Below are 23,495 nucleotides of genomic sequence, written 5' to 3'. Positions count from 1 at the left end.
AGGTTTTCTTAGCAGTCAAACTCCAGTATGTGTGTATATTGACATGTTGTTTATTGAGTACTAAAACAGTGATTTTTAGTATAGCATACAAATATAATTCACTGATGACCTCTCTGGGCTTCCCAAAGCCCTGCCAGCTTGTGCTGTGGTTTATGAGAAAGGAAGAGAACTGGTGACTGACGTAGGATTGGCTGGGACTGCTGGAGACAGTGTGGATAAACAAACTGCAACAGGATCCGTTTTCTTTACTTTCAGCTGTACAGCTCTAGGAGAGGAAGAGTTTTTGCAGTTTGAATCTCATATATTCCTTTACTTTGGAGTGGACAAGTTTTCTGGGAATCAGCAGTGTTTTTTTCTAAAAACTTTTATTTTTTTACTTCTTAACCCAGTGACATTGCCCTGGCATGTGTAATAAGAAACATGTTTTACGTACATAGTACAAGCAACCTGCCTTAAAGAATGTGATGGCATAATCAAGATGGACTGCTGCTACCAGTAAAGATCTGCATGTACTTTCTGGACTAGAAACCCACCCTGCTCGTGGATAAGCTGCGTGACTTCTAATAATAACTAATAGCAAGTTGAACTTTATTGAACCTAGATTATTTTAGGAAAGAAAATTGAATTGTTCATGTATAAGCAGCCTATGGGACAAGAAATATACTATCAGCTTTAGAATTTGTATGCTGACATCTTCCTAATCTTCAATTCCTAACAAACATCTTGTGGAAAATCAGAAGGAAAATGCAGGTTTCAGCACAGAGTGGCTCCCCTCCACAGTGGAACGCTATCCGCATCTCACCTAGAGGGTCCCCCAAAAGCTCTCCTCGAAGTTCACCCATCAGCTCCCCGCGAAACTCACCTCGAAATTCACCTCTCCTTCTTCGTAAACTTCTCATGAGTCGGAATAATCGTATGCAGAGGCGATTCACAGTTGCACATGCACCCTGGTAAATATGCTTGGAAGTAATCATTTTACCAAAAAGAGAATATGTAGTTGTTGTACTATTGAATTTACATTTTGTTTTTAACATGTAGCAACTGCATGTTACAGTATTTTAGACACAATTTAATTTTTTATAAAACCTACCCTTTACAGACCATCCTACACTAAAATTCATACCATTTAATTCCTCTAGACACAAAAAGTCCACTGTCTTTTGTTTTGTTAATACCAATACAATGTCTGATTTACCATCACTTGTCCCACACATGCACACATGACATGGCAAATACAGCAACTTTCTTTATCAAACACAAAATATTTGTATATTTGTTTGTACCTTGTTTCTGTACCCATGTTTATTAACCTCTATGTAAATGAGAGTGGATATTTCTCTTGGTCTCTATGCTGGGTGGCACAGTTGGCTTAGTGACTAGCACTCATAGCTTGCAGCATTAGTGTCTCAGGTTGAAAACTCAGTCAGGACACTATCTGCATGAATTTGCATGCTCTCCCTGTGTTTGCATGGATCATATTCCTCAAAAACATGCAGTAAGGTTAGTTGGCTTTGCCCCAAAAAATTTGTCTTAGGATATGTATTGACACATGTGACTATGGTAGGGACATTAGATTGTTAGCCCCCATGAGGGACAATTAGTAATTTGACTATGAATTGTGTAATATGTTGGTACCATAAAAAATAAAAGTTAATAATATTCTGGAAAGTTCTGAAACCATTGATGTTATGGAAGAAATGTTCCACACTGTTTCTCCGTAGTCAGTTAGCAGTCTGGTTCATTCTTCAAAAATGTAAAATGTACATTCAAAAACTTTGACAATGAGAGCTAAACAAGTGACTGCACTCTTTTGACAGAGTGCTACATAGTTCAAGAGGGATGGAATAGTAGCAAGTTAAACTATATCATGTAGTATATTCAGCTTTACAAAAACCTTTTCTGTTGGAATATTTCTGTGTACCCACCTCACCCTAGTAATTGATTCCACTTATCTTTAGCCCTACTTTTCCAGATTAGTTTTTTTATTGTTACACTTACAACGGATTTCTATCATTCCTCTAGTTTCCTTTTTTATCAAAGCTGTTTTCCCCAAAGATTAGTTTATCCTTATGTTAGTCACTATCACCCTGTAGCTTCTGTATTTAGTGATTGATGCATTGCTAGTATCTCAAATCTCAAAAAAGCTCAAATCTAGGGAGGATCTTGTTGAGAAGGACAATGAATAGCTTTTTAGAAACAAATGTGAAACTTTATATTTAAAGCTTCATACCACCATCCTGGTATTTTTCACCAAAGCTGTATTATTTGGGGCAGATACCACTACCACCGGCAGCAAGGGCATACTTGTTCTTCTCCTAGTCTCTACTATTGCTATCTATTTCATAGAGTCTAGCAAAAGACTGACATAAACACCCAGGATACAACTTGTCTGCCAACTAAATTCCCAAAAGTTGCTGCTGGTGTACTTGCTGGCATACCAGACAGTCAGACAAATGACTATAAGAAATACATTTCTTGTATTGATATTGATGGATACCTATCTTGCATTGTTTCCCACACAAGCTTGACTTTGCATTGTAAGGTTGTGTCATTAGTGTGCTCACTTATTACTAGTGCCCAAGAATATTTGCATTTTAGAGATTATTAGAAAAAGAACACCTAGTTACCAGCATGATTATATCATTTAGTTTTAATAATCAAAAAACTGCATCCATAGTTTGAAATAAAACATTCATGTTTTGCTCTCCTGTCCATCTGTTGGGTTTTACTTTTAAACATATTGTCGCTACCTGTTCCTTTATAGGTTTTGTTTTGATGCATGCAATAGTGGAGGGGGTGGGCAAAGATACAGTGTTTGTAAAGGTGTCAGGTAAAGGAGAGCTACTGAGGTGCTCTATCATTCCAAGTCACATGTTAGGTGATTATACCCATTTTAAAAGCTGTAATTTAAAACCTTGCCTAGGATGCAGGAGAACTCTATTCTTAGTCACTATTTTACAGTTTTCACTTTGTGATAAATGTTTTTTCTTGGAATGGAGTACATGTACATTTTTAAAAAGTATTTTTGTAGATTTTTATATACACACATCTTATAACAATAACAGGTTACATCGCTTTAAATTAAAAAATAGTCTGATCTGCTGTTGTCATCTGCAGAGTCTTTTCACAACCTGTAAGCAAGCTTTGTGACATCTCAAAGATTTTCATGGGTAAAGGTTAGTTATAAAACGTTTACAAAAAAGGTTTTCTTAAGGAGAGACCTGACAGCTAAAATGCATAGCTCACTTTAATGTTTGCTTTGGTATTACTGGTCAGGCTTCATTGATAACCTGGTAAATATACAAAAAATGAAAAAAGGTATCATGTTTAATGCCAAAATGAGATATTTACTTTTTAACAGAATCCAAATAGTATTTGATTTATTACTATTAAATCGCCATACAGGGTGACAATGTAGACCACATCTTATATAGATTGCTACTGTATGAATGTCAAATTTCAGCAGTGCTGGCACATCAGCAGGGTCAAAGTGGGACAATTGGGATCCATTTAAATAATTTATTCCTGGGTCCTACCTGCTTTAGGTGTGGGGCCCACCAGCACCATAGTCAGAGGTCCAACTGCCTTACTTTTAAAAAAAAAAATACACATAACAACCATTTCAATTTTAAAATTGTCGTTATTTGTGATGTCAAAACAATACAATTATGTTTTTCATTTTTTTTGTCATTTTGTATTAATCACACAAATGTATATATATAGCACATGTATATATATGTATAATAATATGTATAATATATAGCAAATGTAAATATATATATATATAAATATATAACACCCATAGTAAAAGTTGAAATGTTCTTGAAATTCTCCATTTCATACAGTAATAAGAACTCAGTAATAATGTTTGCAGCAATTGACCACAAGAAAGGTATACCACTACTTGCCAAGCTCATGACATACAACACAATGGTTTATTGGTAGCTTAAGGCAAGACCAGTACATGAACTGTAAAAAATAAATTGACTATTGAAAAACATTTACTACTTAAATATGAAGCTAAGCAGCAAGGAAAATTAAACATGTTTAAATCATGGTTGTTTCTTGACTGCAGGCTGCACATAGAGATAATCATATTTATATACCAGTCTAGGTTGGCACACAATCCGCACCTTGACATGTGTGTATACTAAAGGTTTATGTATTTACCAAATAGACTAAACAGCTAATATAACTCTCAATGTAATCTCAAAATCTGAAAATAAATACTGTAAGAAATAGGCTATAGTTTTACTTTTAAAAGAGATAAACTGTAATGGATGATGAAGGGTACATTCTAGGCAGAATGTTATCCTTTACAAGAGAAAATGTCATTTTTTTCATATTAAGATTTTTATATCATGTTTTAAAAGGGTATTAAATGTCACACTATCTGTGTTTGACTTGATACTTATGAAATGAAAAAATTCGTTCACCAATAGTGTCTTTTCTATTGCCAGTGAATTTAAAGTGACCAATGGATAAATGAGCCAAAGGAAGTGCATATAACCTTCTTTGTTATTGAGTACAATGTTTACACACAATTGATTTCAGGTGTCCATTATGAATTTATAAATATTTTTAATTATATTTAATAAAAACAACAGAAACCTAGGGTGACCATAAAAAGCTCAATAACTGACCAAAACCTTTGGAAGCCATTTGTTTTCAGTGTTTTCATTGGAAAAAATGTAAATTGGTATTACCCTAACACATACAGATTTCAGAAATTGCTAGTAAATCCTCTGATGCAATTTTTTTAATGCTGAAAAAAATCATGGCCTGTGCAGACAAAAAGTAAAAATTAAGGTTTTTATGCCTAACATATTACAACATTCTGATGTGCTTTTATCATATGAAAATGGAAGGATTACAACAACTTGCAGATGAATAATATTCTTGCCCTACTAGGTCATGTTAGTTTAGAATGTTTTTTTAGGTTCTTCATAACTTTATTAAATACCATTTAGGTCTTAAAAGCCCAGTTTTTACCAGCAGGGGAAATGTCAGCGTGAATTGTTTTTTTAAGGTCTGTGCATGACCAACAAGCAAATAAATCTCATAAAAACCTTTATTTTTACTTTTTGTCTGCACAGGCCATGATTTTTTTCTCAGCATTAAAAATTGCATCAAAAAATTCACTAGCAATTCGTGAAATCTGTATGTGTTAGGGTAATTCCAATTTATATTTTTTCAATAAAAACTGACTGGGGTAGATGTAATGTAGTGCAAAGTTACAAAGAGTATATACATTTACACACTTTATGATTTTGAACATAGGTAACTGTTTTAAGGCCATTTTATCAAAAAGAAGAAATGTTTTATGCTCTTACCCAGGAAGACTAGCAGCCTTGCGCTTCCAAAAACTATTGGGTATTGTCAAATTGTTCAATGGGATGGGCTTAAATTGGTATAGTCAAATAAAACTTGAGCCTACTCTTCTTAGGGTCCTGAATGTGTAACGCAGGGCCACAAGTATATAATGTACATAGTGAAAGAATATGGTGAATGTAACATACAAGGGGGTGCTGAGAAGATCCTAGCTTTGCCCCCTTCCAGAAGAAATAGAAAAATGAGTGTGGGGGCATATGACAGCCTAATATTTTAGTATGTAACTGTGCAAATATCAGGTTTTTTTGGATTCTTAAAACTGTTTTTTCTTTTAGTGAGAAGTTGTGATGGCAGAGGCACAAGCAAGTTTCACGTCGTTGGAGTTATTGGCTTTTTGTTTCTCCAGGGAAAGTCAGCAAAGGACATTCACACTGAGATGTCACAAACACTGGGGGAGAAGTGTCCTTTCTACAGCACTGTCATAACCTGGATAACCTGGTTCAAGACTGGGCATTTCACCATTGAAGATGAGCCCCGGAGTGGGCGCCCCCCAACCTCAACTGACCTGGCAACCTGCGATGCTGTCTATGGGCTGATTATTGAGGACCAGCGAATATCCACAAAAAAGATAGCCCAGATACTTGACATCTCACAGGAGCGTGTTGGGTTTGTTATCACCACTATCCTATACATGCGCAAGCTTTCAGCAAAGTTTGAACAGTGATCAGAAGAAGGAACGAGCTGAAGCATTTAAAGCCGTTTTGGCCAATTTTGAAGCTGCACAGGACTTTTTGGCTAGGTTAGTTACTGAGGATGAAACCTGACTCCATATCTATGATCCTGAAACCAAGGAACAGTCAAAGGAATGGTGCAACAGCAGGTCCCCATGGCCGAAGAAGTTCTGAACCCAGAAATCAGCAAAAAAGTCATGGCGTCCGTTTTCTGGGACAAAGACGGTATTCTGTTGGTGGATTACCTACCTCAGGGCTCTAGTATCACCCGACAGTGTTATGCTAACCTCCTGAAACAGCTGAAGGAGGCAATTAAGACGAAACGCCGTGGAAAGTTTATTCGTTTGTACCTAAAGGGATCCTTTTTTTGCAGGACAATGCACCTGCGCACACGTCCAACGTTGTGGCTGCCAAACTGAACACCCTGGGTTTCCAATTGGTCTACCAATACCGCCCACTCACCTTACCTGGCCCCTTCGGACTATTATCTGTTCCTGAATTTGAAGAAACACCTGAAGGGGCAACGTTTTGAGGACATTTCTGACGTCAAAGATGCTGCTCAGAGCTGGTTTGCGGCCCAACCAAAGGACTTTTATTTGAACGGTCTAGAAAAGCTGCCACTACGCTGTACCAAGTGCATCAGTCTCAGGGAGGAATATGTTGAATAAATGTGGTATTTCATAACTCTGGCACTCTTCTTTCTGGCCAAACCCAGGAACTCCTCAGCACCCCCTCGTACATAGGGTAAGGGCCAAGTGTATGTAAAGTACATAGTGCTGGGGTCAGGTGTATGTAGCCTACATAGTGGGTCACATGTATATAGTGTACATGCATGGATACATAGGTAGGGTGACAAGTATACTTAGCCCAGCACATTTCCTATAATTACAGACACACAGAAATACATGCACATACCAAAGGCATATATTGAATACTAAAAGTTTTTCAGTCATTGTATTTCTTTGTATTTCATTGTAGTTTCTTAAAATGAGCAGGTGAAAAAACACGTAATATTACTGAGACTACTGCTGAATGCTGCCATCTTAGATGTGATGTCCGTAGCCCTAGCAGACTGTTGCACTTCTGACACACTATACTATTGCTCCTCATTCCTCCCCCTGGATATTTATAATATAAAGGAAAGGGCTATAATACGAAAAGAGGGAAGGGGCTGTTCTAGATTACTGGCTCTCAAGTCAAAAGGTTGACATTTAAAAGATGCCTTTCAAGTGGGTAACATCATTTGTGTAAAGGTAAAACACTTTAAATAAATATTTAAAATATGAATCTAGGCATGTACTATCAATCTTTTTAGCTGGTATTGATCTATATCTTTGATTGATATATTTATATATATTGATCTTGATCTATACTTTCTAGTGGACAAACTTTAAAGGCATTATAGTTTTAGTGAAATTTATATTTATTTTATCTATGTAGCCTTATTGACTACTAAAAATTAAGTTGTTATTTATTTAATATATTCATTTACTTATTTTATGGGTTTTAAAGTACAGACATCATGTGCCTTGGAGGTTTGGAAAGTTGTCTTCAACGGTTTTGCATACTATACATTTGCAAAATTCTTTTTCAAAACATGCATACATCTTAGTCCTACTCAGTGGCATGTTTTAAACGTATTTATTTCAATATGTTTACTACACTTCTTTATTTTAATTTATGTTAAATTATGTAAAAAGTATTATTACAAACAGCATCTGTACTGCATATACATTTTACATCTCTCCACTGTATGTAGCATTTGCATTATCTTGCTGTGTATTGCTCACATGGTAATGCTGTCCTATTCTTTGCTGTAAATAAAACTACACTATTTATAGATGTCACCTACCCGTATCAGTTAATTTGCCAGCTGTGATCTTCAGCTCATTACATTGCAACCTTTAAATGGGCTCTGGATTCTTGAATGTGACGTAAGAGAGAAAAGAGGTAGGCTTCAGATCATGCCAGTTTAATAACATGGCTTTGTATGGGGTGGCAGCAGCAGTGGTTAAAGGAGATGCAGCAAAGTTTGTATAGCTGTGCTCTTTTGTTAGGGTGGCTTGTTGAGCTATTTGACTGATGTAATCCTACCTACGGCAGCCTGAATAAACAGTTCTGCTGTAAGATAGAGGAGTCATATGGAACAGAAAAAGTGTAGTTACTGATTTTCCACATAGTATTTAGATTTATTTATATACTACAAGCAAGGAAATCTGGGTTTGTTCATTTATGAATTGGTATGTATTTTTTTAATGATTTAGGCTTTTATGTTTATTTTGGGGAGTAATCACAATATTCTGTGAAGTCTAAATGTGGTGAATATTCACTGTAGCTCCATACAAGTTAAAATACTTTATTTTAAGGTACATTGTTGTGTTAAAAAAGTGATGTATATTTATCAAGTGCAACCAAAGTGGCAGTTTCCTAATTTAGGAGAACTAGAGTCAATACGAAAACCATCGGTAAATGCCCATTGATGTTTCCTTACTTTAAATGTAAATTCCACAAGGTAATACAGGTTGCCATTCAAAAATCCGGCCATCGATAATCGGGTTCCTTCAGTTTTCTGGCATGGATTTCGGAGAGGGCGCCGTTTATGTTTTGATGGCGCAGTACTCCAGAATCAGCTGTTAGGTCTTGCTTGCACATTCTTTCCTTCTCATTTATTTGCTGCTGTATGCATTATGGATTTAGCAAAGAAAAGAGGTGTAAAACATGAACATTGTGCGTTGTCGATCGCAGAGAAAGTGGAAATGCTAAAAAAAACTTGATAATGATACATTATAATGTTAATGATAGTGAACATTAAAATTTCATTTGCTTTTCATTTAGTGTCATTTCATTTAGTGTTGTTTCATTTTATTATATACAGCATATATAACCTTCAAAAATCCGGAATTTTCTAAAGTCTGGCACTCCTCAGGTCCTGAAGTTGCCAGAGTTTTGAATGTCAACCTGTATATTAAAGAGGAAATAATTAGCACATCCAGCTCCCAGCCACATTACTCTCTGTCATAAAAGAGTATGAAATATGAAGACTTTAGGTTTTCTTCATCAAATGCGTATTTTGCAAGCAGGTTTTTGGAGTTATAGACACCTGAAATTTGATTCACTATTGGCACTATTGGCTCTGTTACGGCTATTGGCTCTGTTTGTGCAACTCAGCGTGCTGCCATATAGACTGGTGGACATCTCTGCCTTTTTTCACTTTGTGGCATCTGTTTCCCTAGTACAACATGACCAGCATCAACTATTTTTTACAAAAAGCATGGGGTAAGGCCATTATGTATTCACCTCTATTTTTAGTACCACCAAAAGACTTTTTTGTGATTCACCCTGCACTGACACCTCCTCATCTTCCTCCTTTTCCAAGGACACCACTTTTATGTGGGGGCAAAAGATGCTGGGGGCTTTGCGGACCCAAGCTGACATGTGAATGGCCCCACACAAGCTCCAACCAGGAAAGGTTGTTGTAATAATGGGCCACACTCCTGGCATTTTCTGTCTCCCCACGCACATACCTTGCCTGGCCCACATAATGTACTTGGTTTACTTCCTAACCAACTTCTTAGGCTTCCACCTACTGCTGGATATGGCAAAGAAAGTTGATTCCCCTTTTTTACAGTCTTAGCCAGTTTACCGGTTGGAATTTAAACTTTTATCTGAGACAGCAACAGGAAGCTGTTATAAATTGCGTTTCAAAATATATGTGCATGAGACATTCTGCAGAGCTTGTGTACTTAAATAATAAGAAGTGCCTACAAATGCCATCAGGAAGAGGGAAGTTACATTGTTAAATTAAAAATGCTATTCACCTGCCTATGCATATCTTTTCCTGCTGGCAGTAAGGATCCATCTGCTATAAGATGCAGCTTTTCCACCTTAAAATACATTAGGAGAATAAAAATACTTGGCTTCTGTTCCCTTTGGTGGGCAAAGGTGGCATTATATTTTTTGCTGGACTCTAGGAGAGCTGTGGGTCCCAAAACCTAGAACCTAGTTAGAAGTGCATCTGTGCATTCTCACATGATTATGGATCCCACAAAAAGTTGAGTGATATTAACTTTGCCTAGTAATGTGTACTAGAATCCAGGGTCTGGGGTAAAAATTGCATTTTCTCTTAATGGGCCTGATTTATTAAAGATCTTCAAGGCTGGAGAGGATACACTTTCATCAGTAAACCCGGAATGGATTTCTTTAAAGTAATTTGCTATTTGCCAGCAAATGTTTTGAATCCTGAACAAGATCTATTCCAGGTTTGCTTGATCACCCAGCTTTACTGATGAAACTGTATCCTTTACAGCATTGGAGAACTTTAGTAAATCAGGGCCAATGTGTTTGTTTTTGGAATTAGTTAGCTAACTTTTTATTAAAATGTCAATTTTTATACTGATGGCTTAAGTGCTAACCATCAGCAACCTTACCTTTTATTTTAGGAAACAATAAAGTAAAGTATGGTGAAAAAAAAGTCTTCTAAAAAAAAAAAACAGTTGAAAAATGCAAAATTTGCAGTACCATGTACAAAGTGATTACCTCACAGCTTATTTTTATAATTCATTTAAAGACTCATACTTGGCAGTCCAAACAGATATCAAATCTAGCAAATTTGTGACGCATAAATCTCATATTGTATGCAAAACACTTACTTTATCTTCTCGGACGGAGCCAAAGCCCCCTTAATTTGTGGCTGTTACAGCAATAGAGGCCATTCTGTCAATCTAGAAAGCAGAGGGTAAGATTAGATATGGTCAGGTGCTGATTGACAAGCTGCAGACCTAAGAATCAACTATGACAGTGCTGATAGTCACACCCCCTGCAATATTTTACAGCATTTTTAAACTTTTACATGAAGCAGCATTAGGTGGACTTTACTGGCGGCTCAACAGATATTTCTGGGGCTTCACATGTGGGGGGGGGTGGATACTTCTGTACTAGGCCTTGATCAAAAGAGAATGACTTTTTCAATACTAAAGATTTTAAAAATGTGTGGGGGGGGGGGGGTGTAGGAAAAATCTGTAATTGTGTATGCCCTTATACTTAAGTTCTGAAGCCACATAGCTTTCAAAGGTTGGCCATAGTTCTATGTTAAGTAGATGACTGTTAACCACTAGATTAGCTAATGTCACAAGTCATTATACAAACTGGACGGTTCAAGGATTTTAAGAGAATGTCTGCCTTACTATAAGCAGAAGGCTCATTAGTTTGTCATTAAAAGTAATTTTGGCAGTGATCTGCATGTGCATTAGAAGCAAATCTGTTCAAATGTTTTGAAAATCAAGAGTCAATTTTTATAAACAGAATTAAATTGTAATAAACTGAAATAAATTTTAAGATGTGACAGTGTTGTTTGCTTTACTTGTCTAAACTGCCTTTGTTATTTTGCCACAAAATTGGGGGTTAAATAAAGATCCAAAATATCCTGGCTTTCAGTTACACTGAACTTGTAATTTACAACATACTTTGGTTATGTTCACATTAGCTGAAAAGCACTAAAATTGCACAAGAAAATGAACAATAAGTAAGTTCATAACACTTAAAGTCCAACATTTCATTGATTTCAGCATTACTGTACAGGCTTAGGGCAGTCTAGAAAGTGACCGTGGGAATCACAGTAGCTGTGATATAATGGATGTATTTTCTAACCTTTTACATTCATCTGCTTATGCTTTTGTATTATAGTTAAAACAAAATGCGTAATAAGTGGAAATGCCAAGCATCGGACCTCTTCAGTTTTTCTCTACCTACAAAATGAAAAATATTAATAAAATAAAATGTGTGTAAGTGTACTCTGCTAAATACAAAAGTCGGCAGTATGTAATTTTACACATTATTCAGAAGAGAAAAGTGTGAGAAAAGGTTTTCACAGATGTGATTGTTTTGTTAATCAAAAGTAATATTGGTTAAAATTGTCAGTGACTGGCTAGAGAGAACATGTCTTTGACTGCTCAGGAATACCATTCAACTACTAGTTAGGTAATCAGAGTATACCTGTAATATAAATTAGTCTTTCTACTCGGGCTTGGCTATGGCAGTAGTATAGTACAGATGATAAAGGTATGAAGAAAAAAATGGTGCTGTTCATGTGTAATCCAAGAGAGGACTGGCAGGTCTTTCTTTTCATATCGTGCTGTTCTTTTTTCATCCAGAGTTTAAATGTATAAGCCATTTTTGCCACAGTACATAGAATCAGTGATTTGTTTTGCTTACACTAAGAATTAACATAATTTTATTATCTCTTTAAGTGTATTTTAATGAAGTAGCCAGTGCAATCCTCAACTGACCTCATACTGAGACTCTTCAGAAAACCTCTAGGGAATGGAATAAGAGTATTTTCCTCTGTGTAAAGATGATCTAACCAAAGTGTATTTACCTTCAGCACTAATAGGGTTAATACAGTTGTGCTATTTTTACCATCTGGACAAATATACAGTTACATCAAACAATGTAAGCATGTGGAAACATCAAGATTCCCATAGATATTGAAAACAAAACGTGACTGTCTTGACCAAATAATTTTACCAATGTTTTTTTGGTATATCTTTTGGTATAATAAAATGTAAACAGGAACAAAATATACTTAAACTTTGCTCAGTGGCCACACTGATCACAGGATGAAGTTGTATTAAAGCTGAAGTAAACTAAAAACAAAAAAATGACACCTCAACCTCCCTGGCGGTATGATGAATTTAGTATTTAGCAGTACATTTGACATTTACAAATACTTCTTATCTTGAATTTCCTGCTGGTCCCACTCCCCAGTGCACGCCGCCTGCATACATGTCGCATGCCCGCGCGGCATCTGCATCCCCTAGTCTCGCGTCTCCAACATTCACACGCTGGGGATGCAAGGCCAGGGGACACAGATGCCAGGCATCGCCATTGCCATGCAGATGCTGGCCGGTCATTGCCAAGTGGACACAGATGCTGGGCTGGCATCGCTGGAGGATGCCGTGGGCTCTTGAGGACCAGGTAAGCCCTCAATTCCACCGCTTTTTGTACTGAAATTAAACCCCAAGCCACACACAGGATTACTGCCAGGGGGGTTAATTCTGCAGGTCCCTCAATGACGCTGGTCCTTCCTACCATGTTGGATCTTCTTTCTTCGGCACCAGATCTCGCACTGCGTAGGTTGTGCGACGTAGGCGTTGTAAAGGGTAAAAAAAAGAGAGCCCATCTCGCTTTGCATGCATGAGATCGGCATCTCTTTCCCGTTCATGTGCAGAAGGAGCAGCCAGAGCCTTCTGGGATGCATGACGTCTTAATCGCCGCAGTAAAAAAAAAAGGGTGTTGCACTTAAAAAAAAAACCCCAACATTTTTACTTTACATAGAAAGGTTGTCTACCCTCCAATGTAAAGTAGAAATGTTGAGTTCAGGTACGCTTTAAGTAACGTACTTGCAATATGCAAACATTATTCAGAGATCACATAGTACAAACGATGGTAAGGCTTTTGCCCTATCTGTACAGAAAATAGATTGCAGCTATTAAAAATACTTTTTCAGTAAGGCACTGTAAAGCACAATGCTCATATGCTCATAAGGCTTGGCAACCAAATGTCATATTTTTTCAGATCAGATTACCTGCAGGCTATATTCCATTGCTCTTTGCGCTCATAAACAAAACTCGATGAACAAAGAACTAGGTATTCATTCTCAACACTATTGTTGTATTGTTTTGTTTTTCTTACCAGTGTACCAATGCATTCCCTGTACATGCACATGTTTTCTGGGACCCTTACATTTAACACTTTTACAATCCCAAACTGTAATTGAGGGGCTACACATACTTTTAAAAATGTTATCATACAGTGAGTATGGAAACGAATCACACAATTCTAAATATGCACATGCTCTCACTCGACACTGAATTCCCCATGTCTGGCATCTTGCCAGTTACTCGAACACTTGCATTGATGGGACAGCTGACAGCAGTAAGCGGTACTAGTATTCATTCACCTTATTAATTCCCTACGGAACCTAGCCTTAATTGCTTCACACCCCAAAATAAAAAAAACAACAAATGCACACAAATATTTTCTTTGAGCTGTATTTACTCAATGCAGCCTATTAACATTCAAGTCAAATATATATAATAGCTGCAGTTCAGAAAATAAAATAAAAAAAAATAATCACTGAGATTGGTAAAGGATCACTACTCTTACTAATCACTAATCACTAATCTTAATCAAGTAAGTTATACAGTGGGCTGTTACCTGTGATCATTTGTACAAATGTTGATTAGCTCAGCTTAAAAACAGCTATTTCTGGAGCTATTCTATTGCTTGGTAGTGCAAATGAAAGGCAATGAAATCACATAATGGAAAAACAGCGGGGGTTGTATTGTAGTAAATAGAAGGGTTACAGGGTGATTTGGGGTCCTAAAAAGTTTCTTAAACTGTAATTTGCACATTATGGAAGACTTACCTGCCAAAATGCCCCCTTTAGCTATGTGATAGTCATGATGTTACTTATCCATTTGTCTCTGCCACTGACATCTTCACCCAGTCTTCTTCTTCAGTCATCTTTACTGACTGGGTCATGATGATGTACTATAACAGGAGTAGAAACATTGGAGCTACTTTATCACAGCATAGAATTGTATCAAGGTTATACCCTGAAATGTACATGCTGACAGGCAGGTGGAAAAGAGGCTTTATAGACCTTGAAAGCTTTTTTAAAGGTTATCACAGAAGCTGTCATAATGGTCTAAGTGGTTGGCCATGTTGGTGAAAAAAGGGAAAGAGACAAGTCACCAGTATTGTCTGTAGGTCACTGCAGCTAATCTTTTTAGCTTTATTGGCTTGCCATCTGAGCTTCCCTCCTTGGCGGCTGGTGATCTTAATACTGGTGGGAGATATTTAAACAGCAGCAAAAGGTGTCACTAGCTTGGAACAAAAGACACAGCAGCAGATTAATGTTTACACTTCAGCTTTTTCTCTAGAATGGAGTGAAAGAGTATAGAGAGAAACACAACAGTAACATCACTAGGTCTGACTGCAAATCTCAGTCTTAAGCTGCGTACACACTGCCAATTTTTGTCGTTGGAAAGGATCTTTCACGATCCTTTCCAACGACAAGGGAGTGCACGATGCATGAACGGTGCTGTACATACAGCACCGTTCATGCTCTATGGAGAGGGGAGGGGGAGAGCGACGGAGCAGCACCCTGCTGCGTGCTCTCCCCTTCACTTTCATTACGATCGGCTGTCGTCCATCGTCCGTGGATCCGGCAGGTCGGTCGTCCGGACGATGGACGACACCGACTGTACACACGGCAGATTTTCGCCCGATAATTGGCCGATGCCGATTATCGGGCGATAAAAATCTGACGTGTGTACGTAGCTTAAGTTACACTAAGGGAGCAAATATACTTTTAAGCTGTAGACATAGAAATGCCTAGATGCACTCAGGCACATATTGTTATTTTTGGAGCAATTCAAGATAATGTATTATATTTATATTGTTTTGATACCAAAAACATTTTTAGATTTTCCCTATAAGATTGCAGATATGTGTTTTTTAGTTCAGATTCACTTTGAATTGAGAAGGGCTTCAGAGAGAATCTTGAGGATACCTTTATCCAGCACAGTATAAATAAACTGGTAAACTTATCTAGTACCTAATGATTTTGGACAATCACACCATGTATATAAAAAGCTCCTTTTGGGTTACAATCCATGTATCCAGAGCTCCGGGTTGAAATTAGGGAAGTCTATTTGGGACCAAATGCAGGATCCAGATCAATCTGTTCACAGTAATAGGGGCAAGATGTTCTGCAAAACATACTTCAAAAGGGAGTAGTAGAGATAGTGTCATATGCAATTGGTTACTTTCTAATTGCATTGTAGAATCCTGTAGAGTCTGAAATGCATCTTAGGAGTTTTTGCTTTTTTTTGTGCATTGTTTGTAAATTGCTTTATAACCCTTCTTAGATTGATGGGCAGCAACAATTGCTAAGATTTTCTAAATTCTCTAAGTTCAATGCTAATGTATTTCCTCCCTGCTAAAACAGGTGGTCACACTTGCTGGTGATCAGTTAATCAAGTGCACTTTTAGCATCACCTGGCTGATAGCTACTTACTCTTTTAACTCCCCATAGAATTAGTAAGATTGTATGTAATTTTTCATACACTGTTTCTGCCTTTGACATTGTGTAGTATGTCATGTTTTGTTATTCATCTGAGGATATATTTTCAAAATTTAAGGAACTGCCATGGACTTTTTTTGTGTCCAGATATGTACGATTTTATGTGGGGGGATAGACATTGATATTACTCTAAATGGGTTTTGGAAGTAAGGTATTTTTAAAAACAATAATTCCTCCAACAATAATTCCTCCATATAATGTGACAATATTTTACACAATGTTTCGGGATCACCAAGTAATTGACTTTAATAGAGAAAAAAAAACTACTACTTGAATATACTACTATATACAAAGTACTACTTTGAATATTCTATAATAGTGACTAAGCACTTATTTTGGTTGATTGGCAGGCCTGAGATCTTTGAAAAATGAAAATGCTTTATACATGTATTTTTCAATGTTGGTTTTGTTTTTAATAGATAAGAAAAGAGATGAGAGTTAGAATTTCAGTATGGTTCTGTCCCTGTCTCTGAACCCATTCCGTAGATTTACCTATTTCCTGCTTCCATGCCATTTGAACAAAAAATAATGGTATTGGTTATCTCCCTGATGGAAAATAATAGAAGTTCTATTTTTCCTCCTGATGTTAAAAGTATGTTTTTGTTTTTTTGAAGTGGCTTTAAATCTAGCTATCTACTTTTACTAGAGTCACTCCTACCCCAAGAACCCAGTGCTCACACATCATTCACGACTACACTACTCAAAAAAATGGTTGGTAACTCCTTCATAGGAATAACAGTTTCAAGGTAAATCCATTTTACCTCTTCCAAAGTGTCCATTTGACTTATCCATTATTATTTAAATGATAGAAGACTAACGGGGGAGCTCAAGAATATTGAAAGTGGTGTCACATATTGCCTTCACATCCATAGTTCTGTCCTCTATATTTCTCCTTTTCTTCTCTGTTTCACAAAAACACCCCACCCATTAAAAGGGAATATAGCTCATTAGAACAGCAACTCTCAACTAGGGTTCCCCTGGAGGTTACATAGTTAATTGGCTAGGTTGAAAAAAATACATAGGTCTATCAAGTTTAACCACTAGGGAAATAAACCTATCCCAGATAAAATCCCTATAGACATAGTTGCTCAAGAGGAAGGCAAAAAAAACTTTGGTACAATTTGTTCCAACAGGGGAAAAAAACCCTTCCTGATTCCATGAGGCAAATAAATGTTCCCGGGATCAACAGTCTTTATTGTCTTTACTTTAAAACTTTAATGCATAGCAAAATTTTGTGCTTCTAGAAAATCATCAAGCTTTTTTCCTCAAGCAATCTATACTACTTGCTAAAATTACTTCCTAGGGGAGCCTATTCCACATTTTCACAGACCTTTCTAAAAAAAAGAATCCCTTCCTTATCGGGAAAATACAAATCTTTTCTTCCAGACTCAAAGAGTGCCCTCTTGTCCTTTGTAATGACCTTAAAGAGAATAATTGGGAAGAGAGTTCTCTATATGGACCATTTATATATTTATACAGGGTGATCATATCCCCCTTAAACGTGTCTTCTCAGGGAAGAATAGATTCAGTTCAGCTAATCTCTCCTCATAGCTGAGCTCCTCCATTCGTTCTCTGCACTCGAATTCCACAATATTCTTTTTGGGAATTGGTGCCCAAAACTGGACTGCATATTCCAGATGTGGTCTGACCAATGCTTTGTACAGAGGCACAATTATGTCTTGAACTCTGCAGTCTATTACTCTTTTATTAAAAGAAAATATTTTGCTAGCTTTAGAAATTGCAGATTTATCAATGTTAAATGTCATTTGCCACTTGGCTGCCCAATCAAACAGTACATCCAGGTCTGCTTGTAGATTATAGACATCCTGTATGGACCTAATTCCATTACATAGTTTGGTGTCACCTGCAAACACAGAAACGGTGCTTTTAATCCCAATCGCTATATCATTTATATAGATGTTAAACAGTAAAGGTCCCAACACTGAACCCTGCGGTACACCACTAATAACCTTAGACCATTCAGAGTATGAATCATTAGTTACAACTCTCTGGATGTGATCTTAAAACCATTTTATCCATTTACAGATTAATTTTTCTAAACCTATAGACCCTAACATGCATATTAACCATCTGTGGAGTACTGTTTTAAAGTCCAAGTATGCTATACCAACTGCTACCTCACTGTCTAACTGTTTACTTACTTCCTCATAAAAAGAGTACATTTGTTTGACAACTTCGGTCTTTCCCGAATCCATACTGACTATCACTTATAATATTTTCTAGCAGAAAATCTTATGTGTGGTTCATTATCAAACTCTCTAGAATCCTTCCAACTAACAAGTTAGACTTAACAGTCTGTAGTTACATGGTAATGTCTTTTCTCCCTTTTTGAAGATAGGAACCACATTGGCCTTACACCAATCCATTGGTGCCATGCCAATGATTAAAGTGATTAAAATTGGAAACAATGGTTTTTTAAATAACTGAGCTCAGCACTTTGAGGACACGTGGATGTAATCCATCAGGTCTTGGTGCTTTCAAGGGTTTCCCCATGTTAAAAAGGCTGAATTATAAGGATAACTGCTTGTGTGCAGTAGAAGACTCTTAGGAAATGCAATCACTACCAGCTCCATGAGCACAGGGAAGAAATTTACCCCTACCTTTCCTCCTAATTTTCCCTCTCAGAAATGTAAAAAAAACAATGATCAAAATGATCAGTTAGCAGTCTCTGTTGGTGAATTATATGCCACACAATGACAACACCCCTGCAGAGCAATTGTTGTAAGGTGCTGCAATATCTATGCTATGTATCCAAAAAATTGATTGTAAACTGTGGGAATTCCAAAACAATCTTAGGAACTGCTGATCTAATATGTATGTTAGTTGAGGTTTTTAGAATCAACTGTTAAAAATACAAAATAATAGATCTTGACTGCCGAATCAGTGAAATAGATTGGTATAAAATATTCATTGTAAACTGTGAAAAATGAAGAACAATCCCATAAATCACCTATACTTTTGGTGTAACTTAGATGTTTGTATCTTAGTAAAACTCATTAAATGATTTTACTGGAGCAGGGGTTTAATATAAAAAGTATACTAAAGAAATAGGACAAGTTTTGTGATTCTTAGTTTAGCTTTTATTCACAATAGTTCCAGTAATACATGTCCATCTATACATTCTGTTAAAAGAGCCATAACACAAACTTATACAATTTAAATGTTTATTATATTGGAGTCTCACTGTCTGCAAATTTACCCAGCTTTTCCTTACATGGATTTCGTCTTGAAGATGTTGCATACGCTAGGATAAAGAGAGCTTATATATATATTTAAATTTATACTTATATTATAGGTAGCAAGTTCCTAAAATGATCATTTCTAATCCACCCAATTCAATTTGATTCTCTGTTACAGAGAAAAAAAAAGAGATTATGTATGTTAGAATGACTTCCTTTTTTTACTTGATTATTCTTGTTTGTTTTTCCACCCAAATGAAATAACTTAGGCCATATTTTATTCAGCAAGTTATTTTTCAACACAAAATTTTACATTATAGGTACATATCCTTTTTAAGAAATGTTACATACTAAACTGTAGAATAATGTTAGTCATAAATCTTCTCTAACGTCTAATGCATGTTTTAGTTAAAAAGTCCTGTTATTAAGCTGGGCTTTTCACAGTCCTTTCACTATAAGTATATTGCAGTAGATCACTTGTTAATATTAGAAATAAGGGAGCTGGTTTAGGAAACATTTCTAAGGCATATCTTTTGGCCCCAATGTTGTGTCAAATGTATTTATACCCTATTTAATTTGTCCTTGCTCTCTGACTTTAGTAGGGTGTTGCCACTCATATGCCATTTGAAGTGCAGAGTTCTTGTAAGATAGGAGAGACTGAGCTCAAACCTCAGGTATCTGCATAACCAATGTTAGAATCCTTATATGTTGTTTTCTTATGTTTCTTTTAGCTTAGGGCTTACTGATTTAGTAAACTGCAAGATATAAATTACCCTGAAAGAATTCACTTTAAATTCTGGTATCTTTGTTCTCACCATACATACCTTTTCAGCATTTTAACCAGGATGTTTGTAGTATTCTCACATTTCTGGACCTTTACCAAAAAGTTTCAATCTAGAACATGTAGGAATCTTAGCACTTAGATAATACTGAAGTTTGTCCAGTTTTAACAAATGTAGGCAGAGTGTTAATGGTTGTAGCTGGTATCACATCGGCCTCTGTTCCAGTAATTAAAACTTAAAATAAACTACAAGTTCACAAGTGATTGTAGTAGTATAACAGATACTATCTAAAAGGTGGTCATCTACTACTTTTAACATTGATTTTTTTCCACCAAAAGTTGGTCCTATACCACTTTATGTAATAATTTCCACAATTATAGTGTCTTTCCATGCAAGGACATTATCTGAGCTTTTTGTCCTGTAGTTACTGACCTGTACAGGGAACAAGACTTTCCTGTTACTTTGATATATCCACATGCCTGTTGTGAACATTTTTTCACAACAGGCATGTGGATAGAAGGAACCCTTCCTTTTCTGCAATAATGCTCTGCCTGATAACAAATATAACTTTCTCAGGGTCCTACATTGAGTATGTCAGGCTCACCTAGGTGCAGCAGTCGGAAACTGATGTGCAAGGAAAGTATTTTTTCCTCTACTGTTTAAGTGTTTTTTTTAACTGCATTTTCCATTGCAGTGGTGGGAATAATAAGGAAACCTTGCTTTTTTTACAAGGTTTACTTTAAGTTCCTTAGTTAAAGCTAATGAAATGGTTCACAGACAAGTGATTTATCTTATTTCAAAAGTAAATGTTCTTCCAAGATATTCACTTTGGAGAGATGTCCAAGGAAAGGGAAATCTATCTACTGGGCCACAAATGGCAAAAATCCACACATTTTAAAGTATAACTAAAGTTGACTTAGAAATGTACATACATTACCTAAATACAGGAAAAGGATGTTTGTTGCTTTTTATTTTCTTTTACCTAACCTCATTTGCCAAGGAAAGTCACTGCAGCTCTATGCTCCAAGCTCCTACTACTTTGCAGCAATGGAAACTACAGAAGCTGAATGTTGTGAAATAAGCTGGTCAAACACAGACCAACCAACATGATGTATGTCCTAGGGTGACAATACTTCTCCTGCAGAGACAAAATTCTTGTTAATGTTGTCATCCTAGGAAGGAAAGTCCCTTACTGGCTGGATCAACAGGGTAAAATCACACCCAAACTAAAAACAAAGTTCCTTATTCTCTCAACTGAAGGTAAATAATAGGAATTTTTCAATTTAATTAAAGTTTTATATGCATGAATGGTTGATAAATTGAGCAATGTGATAAAATGGAGCAATTTGAGATGGGGATACTTTCAAAAATGTATTTCATGTTAGGAGACAGGAACAATTTTGTGATATTCAAGTGAATTAAACAATTTTGCTGAGAACATTTTCATGAGAATACAGAAATGAAAACAATTAAAATAACTCATACTGGACATGTTAGTAGATTGAATCTATTGCTGTCTTTTACTTCCGTGCCAAGGTCTCATTATCACACACCTATTTGCACATAGGAGAAATGTTATTACATTTTCCAGGTCTAGAGCACTTGAGTGACTGACGCTTTTAATAAACATACAAAACAGTGTAATGGGAAGTCTGGAATGGCTCTGGGATGACAGAAAACAGAATTCTGGATAAAGGCAGCCTTCCCTTCATAAATCCCCATTTACCGGCATCTAGTGCTGGTAAGTTTTAAACACAGCTAGTTAAATTTTATCGACAGATTGTGTATAGATGTAAAAAATGGGTGGGACAAAGTGTGTTGTTTTTACTTAAGAATGTAAAAAGAGAACACATTTAAACTTAATAAAGGTTTTTTTTGCTAAAAAGGTACCTCCTACCACCTAGCAATGACTGCAGGTCAAAGGTCAGTAAAAGCATCTGAAACTAATTTCCAACTGATTGTTAGGAGGGTGTCTGCCTGGTTATCCAGGTGGAGGGGATTGGAGAGTAATGTGCTTCAGCCAATGAGCGTCTTTCTCATGGAGAACCTGTTTTTGACTCGCCTGTTTCGTTAAATATGCTACTGCTTAGGATGCTAGTAATATTATCTTAGAATGCTTCAAATGTTAATATAGGCAACTTAGAATATGACACATATAATGCTGTCTGCAACAGGTTTTGCTTCAGGATTGTTACCTGTTGATCCTGCCCCTGGAACTATTATTTTTCCACTTCCTCTAATAAGGTGCCAATGTTATGTTCTAGATTAAATTCACACATCAGTGTTGTCACCTTGTGGACAGGGTAGACTTAGATGGACTTTAAAGCGGATTACTCACCTATCCACATTCCATTGTAGGGTGCCCCCATCGTCTTTCTTCTTTACTTCCCGATTTTCAGGGTTTTTTCTAGCACCCAATGCTGAGCTGCATTCATCACCCGCCCCTTTCTCCAATACCCACAAATATATTTCAAATAAATAAAAAGAAAAGCTTGCAATCGGGTCTTTAGGTTAAAACCAGTAAAAGTCAAGAAGTGTTTAGTGGAGTTCCTGTTTATTAGTGAATAGCCCTAGAATAATTATTTTTCAAAAGGAATGGAAATGTCAAATGAGTGAGTTGAATGGAATATCCTGTGTAGGTTTAATAATTTATAACAGATTACAGTGCACTTGTCCTAAAGATAACATACTTTCCTGGGTTTCATTTTTTTTCCTAGCCTGATTTGGTTTTATCTTAACAATCTCACGGTATTTGAGAAAGATCTGTGATTCATAAACACAAGAGAATAACAACTTTGTATTTAACATGGATCAGAACAGGCTACTATTTATATTTTTTATAAACATATTTAGTCAAAGGCCAACGTTTGAACTATTTGAAGATAAATCCAGTTTCAAAATTCACATTTAGGCTAAGTCTAAATGGACTGTTTCCGCAACGTTTAGCCTGAGCATTTAAATGTCCATGTTTTAATTTCCCACTGATTCCAATGGGCCAGTCAGAATCAAAATGTTTTCTCTATGGGCTGTAAACAGATCCTGGAGCATTTTGAAGAACTTAAAATGCTCATAAACATTCCCATTGACCTGAATGGTGTTTTGGTGGTATTCAGCACTTTGGGTGTTTTTTGGGCGTTTTGGGGCATTTGGTGGTTTCACCTACCTAACCTTGCCACATTTAAAACATCTTATAAACACTTATAAAGCCATACAAAAGCTGTATGAGCATTTATAAGTGTTTTTAATATTAAGTTCAGTGTAGACATAGCCTTAGTTACTTATGCCAATTGTAAAAACATTAAAA

The 23,495-nt window shown here is 36.4% G+C and overlaps 1 protein-coding gene across 4 annotated transcripts in view; it reads left to right on the top strand.

Annotated features, from left to right (window-relative positions):
* Window positions 1–23,495, top strand: part of PDE4C (phosphodiesterase 4C) — a 254,317-nt gene that overhangs the window by 130,901 nt on the left and 99,921 nt on the right. Inside the window, exon 1 of one of the 4 annotated variants that reach the window (XM_072405138.1) lies at window positions 297–950. The exons of 2 other annotated variants lie outside the window; for them this stretch is intronic. In XM_072405138.1, the coding sequence (XP_072261239.1) occupies window positions 745–950 (206 nt within the window). In that variant the 5' untranslated portion in view covers window positions 297–744. Of the gene's footprint in view, window positions 1–296; window positions 951–23,495 lie in introns of those variants that run through there. One more of the 4 variants, XM_072405141.1, reaches the window with a different exon arrangement.

The sequence above is a fragment of the Pyxicephalus adspersus genome, chromosome 3, assembly GCF_032062135.1.
Source record: "Pyxicephalus adspersus chromosome 3, UCB_Pads_2.0, whole genome shotgun sequence".
In the NCBI taxonomy this organism is placed as follows: domain Eukaryota; kingdom Metazoa; phylum Chordata; class Amphibia; order Anura; family Pyxicephalidae; genus Pyxicephalus; species Pyxicephalus adspersus.
This window is presented reverse-complemented; position numbering and strand designations above follow the sequence as displayed.